This window comes from Chiloscyllium punctatum, chromosome 13, assembly GCF_047496795.1.
Source record: "Chiloscyllium punctatum isolate Juve2018m chromosome 13, sChiPun1.3, whole genome shotgun sequence".
Lineage (NCBI taxonomy): Eukaryota > Metazoa > Chordata > Chondrichthyes > Orectolobiformes > Hemiscylliidae > Chiloscyllium > Chiloscyllium punctatum.
Window position 1 is genome coordinate 91,540,736 of NC_092751.1, and position 14,703 is coordinate 91,555,438.

Here is a 14,703-nt window from a genome sequence, read left to right on the forward strand (position 1 = left end):
TGTAGCAACACTCCCGTGCTTGTATACACTATTCCTTTTGCGACTAATGCCAAAATTCCATTGGCCTTCCTTATTACCTGCTGTACCTACAGACTAGTTCACTGCGATTCCAGCACAAGGACATCCAGATCCCTCTGCACCAAAGCACTGTGGAGTTCCCTCTCCATTTAGAAAACAAAACCACAATAACCCCAGAGGAAAATTCAGATTGGAAGGGTTTGTGCAGTTTTGGTCAGGACACAGATGAGGGATGCAACCGTTTGGGGATAGAAATGGAATATGCATGGTTTCTTGAGCAGTTCTAATTTTGTCCGTTTAGAAACTTTTCATTATCACCTACTTTTAATTGTTTGTGCCTCTTACTTAGAAACTATCTTTGATCGGTTTTGACAGGTTTTTTTTGTTTATTTCTAAAACAGATAAACTTGGCATCTCGTCAGAATTGCCTTAAATATAAAATTTTATGAATCCCATGAGACTTGACTATGAATGCTTCAGTTGCACATAAAAAGAGCATCCAGTGAGGTCATCTGATCTCAAGAACACTGTCAAAAGGTATATCAAGTAAGTGATCATTCTAACTATTTTGTTGAGATTTCTTTGGATATTGACAAGCTGCTTCCTTACTAGAATCCCTGCTCTAGTCGCTTAATGCCTTGTTTGCTCTTTTCCCCCTCCTTTAGCCTTTATCTCACATTTTGTGTGACAGCTGGTATTCACTGTTGTGTAAGACAGCCTGCAGCGCGACTGTTATGCAATTTTAAAAGAATCTTTTTCAGGCTGCCTTGCTTTGCTTCGCTGGCTGGGATTTTCCAACTATTAATTGTAATGCTTATCAGTCACTGGCTTGGGAATTGGGAAAACCCTGGAAAATAATCCTAGATAGCGCTAGAAAATGTTGAAGGGAAAATCCGAGCTTGAATCTCTACATTTTGAGGAATTTAAAGCAAAATTTGAATCAGCTCATTTTACTTTCTAAAATGTTCTTTATTTTTCTCATGTCTTCTCAAAATGTGCCTAATCGGTCCAAGTCTTTTGCTCAATTCTCTTGATGTTCTGCCTCTGCACAGTATGGTTATTCCACTGTCAAGTGCCTTAGGATATTTATTTCTGTCATGGGTGCTATGTTAGAGTAGTTGGATTGTGAAGGTAAAGTCACCCTAGTCTTACCAAATCATAGGGCTGCTCTCTCAGAGATAACTAGTGGTGGGTCAATCTGAGGGACACCATGCCTCAGGCAAGGGGAGAGGTTTAGAGCAAGGGTCCTTCACGGTAACCTCAGCCAATGCAGGAATTATTGGCATCAGACTGTAATCGCAAACCAGCCAATCAGCTCACCAGTCAAACTGACCACCTTTTAAATTGTTCAGCATTTAACAACAATAATTTTAGGAGAGTTTGTCAATAATAGAAGAGATTGAGTGAAAAAATGAAAGCTTTATAAAAGTAGTTGTTTCCACAGCCCTCTGCCAGTACATCTAGTACTGCTGTTTGCAAATAAAAACTGAAAAGATTAAAGTGGAATATGAAGTCACAAATAATTGGACCTCCCAATAATTATAAATGGAGGGTAGTTTTGGAACCATGCCCCTTTTTGATTTGAAAATTTGCTACAATTCCATTTATCTTCCCGTCACTTTGAACTTGTGGTTAATTGGAAGAAAACAGCACACTATGGATGCTGGAAACCTGAGACATAAAGAGACAATGCTGGGGAAAAAAAAACCTGAGGTGTTCTGGCAAAATCCAACCAATGGTTAATTTGAACAACTGTTAAAAGGTAAATGTGCTCACTACTGGGAGTTGAGAGTTCCTCTCAGATTAACTCTATTTGCAGGATGGTAGTGCTGAGATTTTCCTAGTTTTATGGAAATGGCAGGTGACACATCCCTTTTGTTTGCAACCTCAATGGCACTTCCTGCTGGAAACCAACTCATTCAAATCTGAGCGTGAAGCTTGCAAAACAAAATGAGCTATTTATTACAACAGCAGAAATTACTGGAAAAGCTCAGCAGATCTGGAAGCATTTTTAGAGAGAGGGATCAGAGTTAATGTTTTGGGTCACGTGACTCTTCCTCGGAACAAAAGGAAAATTTGCTCACTACCAGACGTTGGAAGTTCCTCTCAGATGGACTCCACTTGCAGTTCTGACGAAGGGTCACTCGACCTAAAACATTAACTCTGATTTCTCTCCATAGATGCTGCCAGACCTGCTGAGCTTTTCCAGCAATTTCTGTTTCTGATTTACAGCATCCAGAGTTCTTTCAGTTTTTGTGAGCTATTTACTGAGCAGTGTGAACTGAACAAGGGTGCTAACCGTCAGAGCTTTTCATTGTAAAAAAAATGTCGTTTCAAAGGGCCACAGCATTGGAAAATAAATATGCCATTGTCAAGCATGGACTCTGCCTGAAGGAGAGCAGAAAATGATGGAAACATTTGGTCAGCATTTGTAGAGAAAGAAGATGAGTTAAGTTTTTGGCTGTAATCACATCAGGAATATGATGTTGTTCTATTGACCATAATCCATTAATAAACTGAAACTGAGCATCCTCACTTGAATATTGTTTGAAAAATCCTGGTCATCTCTTAGTTTTATAAAACACAATTGTGGGTGAATAATATCAACATAAATGAGGATTGTGTGGTAAGTAAAGGTAATGTTGCCATTGTCTTACCAGACCAGAGAGCTGCGCTCTTCTTAGAGCGAGAGAGAACTGGTGATGGCTTAACTCTAGGGACATTTACGCAACTCTTGGATAGGCACATGGATGATAGTAATATGAAGGGCCTGTAGGACAGTTTGATCTTAGAGTAGGATAAAAAGGTCAGCACAACATCGAGGGATGAAGGGCCTGTACTGTTCTATGTTCTAAACCAGAAGGTCATCACACCTCAGGCGAGGTGAGGTGTTGAGAAGGAAAGTCCTTCGCAGTAACCTCAGCCAGTGCAGGAACTGAACCCATGCTGTTGGCCTCCCTCAGCTTCACAAACCAGTCATCCAGCCAACTGAGTCGAGAGTGTGGTGCTGGAAAAGCACAACAGGTCAGGCAGCATTTAAGGAGCAGGCAAATCGATGTTTCGGGCATAAGCCCTTCATCAGGAATGGCTTATGTGTGAAACGTTGATTCTTCTGCTCCTTGGGTGCTGTCTGTACTGGCTGTGCTTATCCAACACCACACTCTCGACTTTGATCTCCAGCATCTTCAGTCCTCACTTTGCCTTATCCAGCTAACTGAGCTTACTCACCCTCTAGCTGTGCAGAGGGTAGTTTTTATTTTCAAGAATTACTTTGCTGTTGTGATTAAAAGGAAAGAGACTTTGCAACCTACACATATCACAATTGTTGAGTTATCGTTCCATTCTAATAATGATCGATTCTGTAAACATGAAGCCCAGTAGCTGGCAAAAAGGCAGCCATTTCTTTTCATTTAGTTTGTGCATAAGCTGATCCCCGCCCATTTCTTTTAGCCAACAATGTCAAACTCTTTTTGTACAATTGGCTGTTGAAGTCAAACTTGCCCACCTGCAAATCTACTCATTCAGTTTGTAGATCAGCTCTCGATAAGAAGGCAATTTAGATGCATGCTGACAATGATACTATCTCTCTAGTGCGCACCGCATCCCTGCCCATCCACCTCACTACTCGACCAACCTGTGTCTGAGAGTCACCCATCGGCGCACAGCTCAATTCAAGCTTAATTACACTGAGATTTCAAAGCGGACAAATAATTCTGCAGCAGTCAGAGAATTCACTGAATCGGAGAACGATGGTGATGGGTGAGAGTGCTTTCACAGTGTGAGTGGTTGCCTTGCAATAGCTGTTCAAAACAGTGGCAAGCCACAGCACATAAGCTGGAAGATGAAGTTGCAAAGTATGTCAGTAAAAATCTCCAGATCGGACCCTCAGTTTCTCAAAGATATATCCGAGTTTGTTCCTGAAACAAACAGAAAAATGATGTGTTGGAGATTGCACTGCCAGCCCTGCAAGGTCTTCCAGGTTTATGAAGAAAAATGAATTTGTACTCTGACAGAAAAACTTCAGATAAAAATTTAGGAATAAAAATAATATTGATTGCTTTTGCGTGACTTTTTCCAGGATGGAGTGAGGTTGCCAGGAAATGTCTCTAACTCGGTAAATCTGCAAAATGGTGGGAAAATATTACTTTGATAATAGTCAACTCCTTACTTTTTGGAGAGAGATTTAGTGTTTGAAAGCCAAATTTACAGTTTTCGCCCCTACCTGAGTATGTTCTGGTTCAGAATGGTCACTGATCATGTACAAGCAAACAAAATATTGTTGCATTGCTGGAATCATTTGTTGTTTTTACAAAGTTAATAAACTCAAATTGAAGACAATGCTTGCTACGTAATCAAATACAGATTCCCCCTCTTTAACTGCTACTGTTATAAAGTTTTGTATGGCTTATATCTGTTTTAAGCATCTTGTCCCATGAAGATGGTAAAAGAAATAGTGGATACCCAGACTGTTTGTTTTATAAGACTAATGCAATAATGTTTTTGATTATGTTGTCTGCAGTGTCCATTAGAATAGCTGCCATCTTCCAGTTGCTTGCCATTTCAGTAAGCCATTTTGCTCCCATGCAAACACCTCTAACTTGTAGCAGCTACAATATTCCAATGAAGCATGTTGCAAGCTGGAGAAACAACACCTCATTTTCCCCCCGGGCACTCAACATTTGAGTTCAACAACTTCAGAGCATGACCTCTGCCCTCCATTTTGATTCCAACACTAGCCAGTATCCCAAAACCGGTCTTGTTGGTGTGTTATTTGCTTTAGTCCTCAGAAGAGAAGGACCCACTTTCTCCTTTCCAAACATATCATTTACGCCGATATTCTTTGTCTCCCTGTCCTTTACCACTATTAGTCCTCCCTTTGCTCTGGGAACCCTCACCATCTGCTCCCAATCTTTCCTCCTTCCCGCTGTGTTGCGAAGTTAAAAACCCCAACTTTTACCGTTCGGACAGATCGGCTGAGTTCCTCCAGCGCTCATTGTTTCTACTAGTGCTGTAGCTGACCTGATGCTACTTGCATTGCCTAGAAGAGTTTGGCACAGCTCCAATTCTGATTGCAGACTGTAGCCAGTGCAAATCCTATCTTCCTGTCTCTTCACTCATTGCCCTGACACCTCCTTTTTTTAAATCTTAGTTGGCAAAAGATTCAGTAGCAACAGAGCATGCAATTGTAATGCTTTCCCACACTCTACTCCAAGATAGATCTGGGTTCTATAGCTGGATCTTTCTGAGTTGTACCTTTTACGCAATGTAATGACAGTCTGAGCCATAACGTTTCATTTGCTACTATTCCTCTAATTGATTTTTGATAGTTGAAAAAAATTGCAGTTCAATACTTGGCATGATAGATGGACATGAAAGCAAGTTTGAGTTTTTGGAGCCAGCTGTGGTTTGATGGCTCGTTTCCTGGCTGTAATAGGCTGCTCATGTGTTAAACTTTGGTCCTGGAAATGTCTGGGCTCATTTCTGCTGCATTCATCCCCCATTGTTAATGATCACAAGCTGTCAAATGCAAGGAAAAATTCCAAAGATGGAACTTTCCAAAGGCTGAGGGCGGAGGTGGTGAGTAGCTGAGAACCCCGCTGTCCGATTCACAGGTTGACACTTTGTTAGCTAACAAAAGCAGAAATTGTTGGAAAAGCTCAGCAGCTATGAAGAGAAATCAGTTAATGTTTCAGGTCCGGTGACCCTTCCTGGGAACTATGTTGACTAATCCTGCCTGTAAAATTGACCACCACACCCATACATTGGGAAGATTGGCAAGGGTTCCATTTGTTTTTACCACTGCAGGCAGTTCAATGAAGACAGTCGTGTGGTCAGTATTCTGTTGATAGCCGCTGGTTGTCATCCTGTTGGTAGGTAATAAAGAGCAGCCAACATCTCTATCTGATCAAAGAGTTGATAAAGTGAGGGCACAACTCATTAAAAATGAGTTGACAGAGTTTAATTTAGATAAAAGCGATGTGCTACATTTTGGTAGGACCGATCAGGGCAGGACTTATACACTTAATGGTAAGGTGCTGGGGAGTGTTGCTGAACAAAGAGACCTTGGAGTGCAGGTTCATAGCTTCTTGAAAGTGGAGCCGTAGGTAAACAGGATAATAACGAAGGTTTTTGGTATGCTTGCCTTTATTAGTCAGCGTATTGAGTATAGGAGTTGGGACGTCATGTTGCAGCTGTACAGAACATTGAAGAGAATAGGATCTCTACAATGTGGAAACAGGCCATTTGGCCTAACAAGTTCACACCAACCCTCTGAAGGGTAACCCACCTAGATCCATTCCTCTATCACTGTACGTTTACCACTTGACTAGTACACCTAACCTACAGACCCCTGAACACTCCGGGCAATTTAGTATGGCCAATTCACCTAAGCTGCACATCTTTGTGATTGTGGGAGGAAACCGGAGCACCCAGGGGAATCCCACACAGACACAGGGAGAATGTGTGTCCCACAGAGACAGTTGGAGTTGAATGGCTGGAATTGAACTTGGGCCCCTGGCGTAGTGAGGCAGTAGTGCTAACTGCCATGCCACCATTGGTTAGGCCGCTTTTGGAATACTGTATTCAATTGTGGTCTCTATTATAAGAAAAATGTGTGAAACTTGAAAGGTTCAGAAAAGATTTACACGGATGTTGCTGGGTTTGGAGAGTATGAGCTATAAGAGAGGCTGAAGAGGCTCGGGCTACTTTCCCTGGAGCGTCGGAGGCTGAGGGGTGACCTTATGGAGGTTTATAAGATCATGAGGGGCATGGATAGGGTGAATAGACAATATCTTTTCCACAGGGGTGGGGAATCCAAAGCTAGAGTGCAGAGGTTTATGGTGAATGGGAAAAGATTTAAAAGAGACCTAAATGCAACTTTTTCACACAGAGGACGGTGTGTGTGTGGAATAAGCTGCCAGAGGCTGGTGCAATTGCAACATTTAAAAGGCATCTGGATGGGTATATGAATAGGAAGAGGGATATGGGCTTAGTGCTGGCAAATGGGACTAGATTAGGATAGTTGGTTAATATGGCTGAATTGGACCGAAGGATTTGTTTCTGTGCTGTACATCTCTATGACTCCATGAGCTGAAGTGTTTGCAAGGTCAGAATCAGAGGCAAGTGGCAGAATGGATAGTGAGCTGGTAGCAAGAGAGCAACAGCAAAGACAATTCATTCAGAATGGTGGGAAATGGGGTCGCACATTGACCACTGCAGACACCACTCCTTACTCTTGATATTAATTTCCATTCTTGTTTCTGAGCTTGCTACCAATGGGATAGTTGAGGTGAGCAATGTAGGAAACTGTATAAGCACTCCTGAGGTTGGATTCCAAGGTCTTGCTGGGAATTAGGTGAGGAAGGATGGAAAGGCTCTCAAATGGAGCATGAGCATCTGCTTGATCTGCTTGAGTCGAATGGTCTCCTCTGACTTCTCTGCTGTGCATTTTATACAGATAGAAATTGTGCCAGTAGTGGAAAGATCAAAGCAAACAAACAACCTGTTTGGTGGTCTGAGTCATGTCCAGTGCATTACAAGTTACTTTTAAAGTTTAAGGTGCAGTCAGCAACCCATGTCATTCCAATATGTATGGAGCAATGTATGTCTCCTGCATTCTGTGTCCTTTCTGTAAATTCTGGATATGGTGACATTGAAATACTGCTTTTCTTCTGGGGGAGGGATTGAAAATTGGGAACATAGGAAATCTAGATTAAATCTCTCAAGTCAATTAAGACACATGCATTTCCTTTGATATCATTTGTTTTATTTAACTTTTTTTTTTCAAATTCAGAGGCATTATAAATCTTGTTTTGTATAAACACAAAAATTGAAATACAAAATAAACCATTGAAGAAACTTAGTGTGGCTCCAGTGAAAGATCCCACCATGAACCCTGTAAGGTTCCATTTCCTCTCCATCCATCTGCCAAATTCACCCATGATTCTCAGGCTAGCTAGTTCCTCACAGGTACAAATATTTGAAGAGAAACTCTGAGCATGTCTGCCTACTGAGCAACTAGGGGAAGGGTGGGAGATAAGGAAATAGCAGGAGAACTTAACAAGTACTTTGCGTCAGTTTTCACAGTGGAAGACATGAGTAATATCCCAAAAATTAAAGGGTGTCACGGGGCTGAGTTGAGTAAGTGCTAGAAAAGTTAAAAAGTCTTAAAATTGATAAATCTCCTGGCCCCGATGGGATACACCCTAGAATTCTGAGAGAGGTAGCTGATCTTTCAAGAGTCACTGGAGTCAGGAAAGGTCCCGGATGATTGGAAGATGGCTGTTGTAACCCCCTTGTTCAAGAAAGGATCAAGGCAAAAGAGGGAAAATTATAGGCCAATCAGCTTAACCTCAGTTGTTGGTAAAATTCTAGAATCCATCATTAAGGATGAGGTTTCTAAATTCTTGGAAGAGCAGAGTCTGATTAGAACAAGTCAACATGGATTTAGTAAAGGGAGGTCATGCCTGACAAACCTGTTGGAATTTTTTGAAGAGGTAACAAGTAGGTTAGACCAGGGAAACCCAGTGGATGTGGTCTATCTAGACTTTCAAAAGGCCTTTGATAAGGTGCCACACGGGAGGCTGCTGAGCAAGGTGAGGGCCCATGGTGTTCAAGGTGAGCTGCTGGGATGGATTGAGGATTGGCTGTCTAACAGAAGGCAGAGAGTTGGGATCAAAGGTTCTTTTTCAGAATGGTAGCCGGTGACGAGCGGTGTCCCGCAGGGTTCGGTACTGGGGCCACAGCTGTTCGCATTATAAATTAATGATTTGGATGAGGGAACCGGGGGCATTCTAGCGAAGTTTGCCGATGATACGAAGTTAGGTGGACAGGCAGGTAGTACTGAGGAAGTGGGGAGGCTACAGAAGGATCTAGACAGGTTGGGAGAGTGGTCCAGGAAATGGCTGATGGAATTCAACGTGAGCAAGTGCGAGGTCTTGCACTTTGGCAAAAAGAATAAAAGCATGGACTACTTTCTAAATGGTGAGAAAATTAATAAAGCCAAAGCACAAAGGGATCTGGGAGTGCTAGTCGAGGATTCTCTAAAGGTAAACATGCAGGTTGAGTCTGTGATTAAGAAAGCGAATGCAATATTGTCTCTTATCTCAAGAGGGTTGGAATATAAAAGCAGAGATGTACTACTAAGACTTTATAAAGCTCTGGTTAGGCCCCATTTGGAGCACTGTGTCCAGTTTTGGTCCCCACACCTCAGGAAGGACATACTGGCACTGGAACGTGTCCAGCGGAGATTCACACGGATGATCCCTGGAATGACAGGTCTAGCATATGAGGAACGGCTGAGGATCCTGGGATTGTATTCGTTGGAGTTTAGAAGATTAAGGGGAGACTTAATAGAGACGTACAAAATAATACATGGCTTGGAAAAGGTGGATGCTAGAAAATTGTTTCTGTTAGGCAAGGAGACTAGGACCCGTGGACACAGCCTTAGAATTAGAGGGGGTCATTTCAGAACAGAAATGCGGAGACATTTCTTCAGCCAGAGAGTGGTGGGCCTGTGGAATTCATTGCCACGGAGTGCAGTGGAAGCCGGGACGCTAAATGTCTTCAAGGCCGAGATTGATAGATTCTTGTTGTCTAGAGGAATTAAGGGCTACGGGGAGAACGCTGGTAAGTGGAGCTGAAATGCGCATCAGCCATGATTGAATGGCGGAGTGGACTCGATGGGCCGAATGGCCTTACTTCCACTCCTATGTCTTATGGTCTTATGGGTTGGAAGTAACTCAACCACAACCTGAAGTGTACGTGGAGTAAGTTTATTGCTGTCTAACTTGACCTTAAGTTTATTGCTGTCTAACTGTCTCAATGCTATGCAGAAAATACATAATATCCACTTTACAACAACTTGTCTCTAAGATCTATGAGCTAAAATATACCAATTTGAAATGGCAATGGTTTAATGCTCAGTGCATTTAATTGCCTATATATACAGTTCCAGTCCTCTGTTTAATAAGGAGGACAATAGCTTCTACTCCAGTTACAACTAAGAACATAAGATTTATTTTTCTATAAACGTTAACTGTGTATTTTTTAAACAAAAGAAAAACTGAAGAGCAGGAACCTTAAGTTTTCAAGAATTGTTCTGCACAATTCAGGATCAGAGCCGACCCTGATGATGTAATCCATCATCTTCCTTCAACTTCCTGCAGTACTGTACATCGCTCGAAGTGTTTCAGACGACGGGGAAACGCTAAACCTGGTGGCGTTTAGACCGCGTGTTTCCACCTCTACGCCGCCTTTTCTTCTGCTTTGAACCTTTCCTTTTTTTTCTTTGCAAACAGTCTCTCTTCTTGTTTGGATTTTTCTGAATACTGTAACAGAGAAAAACACTGACTGGTAAATTGGACATTCCACAATTTAGGGCTCACATTCAGTGAAGCTTCTCAAGTATCTTGAGAATCATGGAAAATCTAATAGCTTTAAAGGCACAACACAAAATAGAATTGTTCATTGCTGCCCCGCAGATGTTTGCTTTGAAAAATCCCCTCAGTGGTGTACCAGGCCACTTACCCTCTCCTTTTTACCAAATCCCATTTTATTCCCCTGCTATCCTGGAGAGTGGGAGAGATGAACTCATCAAAGTGTCTCTGGAATTATTTGACTAATCCTCAAATATGTGCTAGATTAGCTGAACTATTTCCGGATTAGGTTGGAGGAAAACTCATTAAAGTGAAGGGGTGGCTCAGTGGTTAGCACTGCTGCCTCACAGCGCCAAGGACCCGGGTTCAATTCTAGCCTTGAGCGACTGTGTGGAGTTTTCACATTCTCCCTGTGTCTGCATGGGTTTCCTCCAGCTGCTTTGGTTTCCTCCCACAGTCCAAAGATGCGCTGGTCAAGCGAATTGACCATGCTAAATTGCCCATAGTGTAGGTTATTAGTCAGGGGTAAATATAAGGTAGGGGACTGCTCTTTGGAGGGTCGATGTGGACTTGTTGGGCTGAAGGGTTTGTTTCCACACTGTAGGGATTCTAATTCTAATTGTTAAAAAAAATTCTAGTTCCTGCCTCTCGGTTTCTGGAAGTCCTTTCTGGACAGTGTGAGTTTGGGCGAGGGCAGAGTTGGCAGAGGCTTGCATGTTGAGGAACATGTTTCTCCTCATTATCTGATGGTCACAAAGGATAGGTGACTGACTGCTGACACTGGTGCATGCAAACATGAGTCAGCTCTTTCAGGGAAGAATTGGAGAGAAGTTGGAAACACAAACAGCTGAATCAGGCACAAACAGGCTCCAGCAGCTGCAGACTGCATGCTATTTATTTGATGTCATCTTTTACTGCAGAGTAGAATGGTCTTGTTACTTTATTATTGCACCTGTACAAATTTTCCAAAGGAGTGAACCAGTTAAGGAGTCTCAACCTCAGAAACGTGGATCAGGAAATCACACAAGGTTTACCTAACCACTAAACACAACATTGAGGGGATTACAGTCGTGACATTCACAGCAGCTGTTGTGTAGTGTGTAGTTACCTCCGAAAATGTGTTTTGGGGAACTTGCAAGCTTGATCCAAAACATTCAAATCTATTTCTCTCGCCACAATTACCAACTGACATGCCAATTTCTGTTTGTTTCGTTCCCCCAAGTATCTTGTCTTTGCAATGGCATTTCTCTGTGGGTTTTTTTTGCCTCCACAGTGTGGCACTGTTTGTCAGCGTTCAGTTGGTGGCATCCATTCGAAAAGCCTTGCTTACACTTTTTAAACAAGTGCTCGAAAGAATTTGTTACTACAATGACCTGAGCTGCCTCAGTGTCTTTTATTTTCATTGAAAACAAGTTGTATAAGTGAGAATTGTGCTTTTGCAATGTTTTCCAGTTTCAGGAAGAGAACTGAATTACCTTGTTACGGCTGAACTCGCTGACACACTTCATTTTGCATCCAGGCCACTGAGTGTTGTATCTGGCTCGAGTGGTTGACATTTTTGCCAAATTAATGGTACTGCAAGTTTAACTCCAGCATTTTACCAATCTGAATTGTGCATTGTACATACAAAATCCTGAAACAGCTTTATATTGGACAAAGAAAAAAAAAAGTGAGCTGAAATGTGGAGGTAGGTAGACCTCTATCTGCAGGTTATCAGCTGATCGATCCCTTCCCTTTCTCCCCACAGCTGTTTTTATGTTTCTCTCTGATTTGTCACTGTGTCATTCTGTTAATGGGATACTAAATACGTAGGAGTTAAAGGAGTGAACTAATTAATCAATGAGATTCAAACGTGCAAGGGGCTCTGTTGGTTCAGTGCTCATGTCCCTATCTCTAATCCAGGGTTCGATAAGAAATAGGAACAGGAGTAGGGCCATTTGGCCCTTCGAGTCTTCTCCACCATTCAGTTAGTTCAAGACTGATCCGACATAGAGTCGTAGAGTCATAGAGATGTACAGCATGGAAACAGACCCTTTGGTTCAACCCGTCCAGGCCGACCATGTATCCCAACCCGTTCTCGTCACACCTGCCAGCACCTGACCCATATCCCTCCAAAAGCTTCCTATTCATATACCCATTCAAATGCCTTTTCAATGTTGCAATTGTACCAGCCTCCACCACATCCTCTGGCAGCTCATTACATGCACGTACCACCCTCTGCGTGAAAAAGTTGACCCTTAGGTCTCTTTTATATCTTTCCCCTCTCACCCTAAACCTATGCCCTCTAATTCTAGACTCCCCGACCCCAGGAAAAGACTTTGCCTATTTATCCTACCCATGCCCCTCATAATTTTGTAAACCTCTATAAGGTCACCACTCAGCCTCTGACACTCCAGGGAAAACAGCCCCAGCCTGTTCAGCCTCTCCCTGTAGCTCAGATCCTCCAACCTTAGCAACATCCTTGTAAATCTTTTCTGATCCCTTTCGAGTTTCACAACATCTTTCCGATGGGAAGGAGACCAAAATTGCACGCAATATTCCAAGAGTGGCCTAACCAATATCCTGTATAGCCGCAACATGACCACGCACCTCCTGTACTCAATACTCTGACCAATAAAGGAAAGCATACCAAACGCCTTCTTCACTATCCTATCTACCTGCGACTCCACTTTCAAGGAGCTATGAACCTGCACTCCAAGGTCTCTTTGTTCAGCAACACTCCCTAGGACCTTACCATTAAGTGTATAAGTCCTGCTAAGATTTGCTTTCCCAAAATGCAGCACCTCGTATTTATCTGAATTAAACTCCATCTGCCACTTCTCAGCCCTTTGGCCCATCTGGTCAACATCCTGCTGTAATCTGAGGTAATCCTCTTCGTTGTCCACTACAGCTCCAATTTTGGTGTCATCTGCAAACTTACTAACTGTACCTCTTATGCTCGCATCAAAATCATTTATGTAAATGACAAAAAGTAAAGGACCCAGCACCAATCCTTGTGGCACTCCACTGGTCACAGGCCTCCAGTCTGAAAAACAACCCTCAACCACCACCCTCTGACTTCTACCTTGTGAGCCAGTTCTGAATCCAAATGGCTAGTTCTCCCTGTATTCCATGAGATCTAACCTTGCTAATCAGTCTCCCATGGGGAACCTTGTCGAACGCCTTACTGAAGTCCATAAAGATCACATCTCCTGCTCTGCCCTCATCAATCTTCTTTGTTACTTCATCAAAAAACTCAATCAAGTTTGTGAGACATGATTTCCCATGAACAAAGCCATGTTGACTCTCCTGAATCAGTCCTTACCTTTCCAAATACATGTACATCCTGTCCCTCAGGATTCACTCCAACAACATGCCCACCACAGATGTCAGGCTCACTGGTCTATAGTTCCCTGGCTTGTCCTTACCACCCTTCTTAAACAGTGGCACCACGTTTGCCAACCTCCAGTCTTCCAGCACCTCACCTGTGACTATCGATGATACAAATATCTCAGCAAGAGGCCCAGCAATCACTTCTCTAGCTTCCCACAGAGTTCTCGGGTACACCTGATCAGGTCCTGGGGATTTATCCACCTTTACCTGTATCAAGACATCCAGCATTTCCTCCTCTGTAATATGGGCATTTTGCAAGATGTCACCATCTATTTCTCTACAGTCTATATCTTCCATATTCTTTTCCAAAGTAAATACTGATGCAAAATATTCATTTAGTATCTCCCCCATTTTCTGTGGCTCCACACAAAGTCCACATTGCTGATCTTTGAGGGGCCCTATTCTCTCCCTAGTTACCCTTGTCCTTAATATATTTGTAAAACCCCTTTGGATTCTCCTTAATTCTGTTTGCCAAAGCTATCTCATGTCCCCGTTTTGCCCTCCTGATTTTCCTCTTAAGTATACTCCTACTTTCTTTATACTCTTCTAAGGATTATCTCATTTCTGAGGGCTTCCCATTTTCCAGCCATCCCTTTACCTGCGAAAATCTGCCTCCAATCAGCTATAGAAAGTTCTTGCCTAATACCGTCAAAATTGGTCTTTCTCCAATTTAGAACGTCAACTTTTAGATCTGGTCTATCCTTGTCCATCATTATTTTAAAACAAATAGAATTATGGTCACTGGCCCCAAAGTGTTTCCCTCATTGACACCTCAGTCACCTGCCCTGCCTTATTTCCCTAGAGTAGGTCAAGTTTTGCACCTTCTCAAGTAGGTACATCCACATACTGAATCAGAAAATTATCTTGTACACGCTTAAGAAATTCCTCTCCGTCTAAACTTTCAACATTATGGCAGTCCCAGTTGATGTTTGGAAAG

General features: G+C 42.5%; 2 protein-coding genes across 21 annotated transcripts in view; one reads left to right on the forward strand and one right to left on the reverse strand.

Moving 5' to 3' along the window:
* rassf4a (Ras association domain family member 4a) overlaps positions 1-14,703 on the forward strand; it is a 274,406-nt gene that overhangs the window by 24,132 nt on the left and 235,571 nt on the right. For 13 of the 18 annotated variants that reach the window (XM_072583217.1, XM_072583220.1, XM_072583219.1 and 10 more), the window contains exon 2: positions 420-564. The exons of 1 other annotated variant lie outside the window; for it this stretch is intronic. The gene's annotated coding sequence lies outside the window, so the exon portion shown is untranslated. The remainder of the gene's footprint in view (positions 1-419; positions 565-14,703) is intronic. 4 more of the 18 variants (XM_072583221.1, XM_072583225.1, XM_072583224.1 and 1 more) reach the window with 1 other exon arrangement.
* LOC140484647 (C-X-C motif chemokine 2-like) overlaps positions 7,762-14,703 on the reverse strand; it is a 28,254-nt gene continuing 21,312 nt past the window's right edge. For all 3 annotated transcript variants that reach the window (XM_072583211.1, XM_072583209.1, XM_072583210.1), the window contains exon 5: positions 7,762-10,346. In XM_072583211.1, coding sequence (XP_072439312.1) covers positions 10,226-10,346 — 121 coding nt within the window. In that variant the 3' untranslated portion in view covers positions 7,762-10,225. The remainder of the gene's footprint in view (positions 10,347-14,703) is intronic.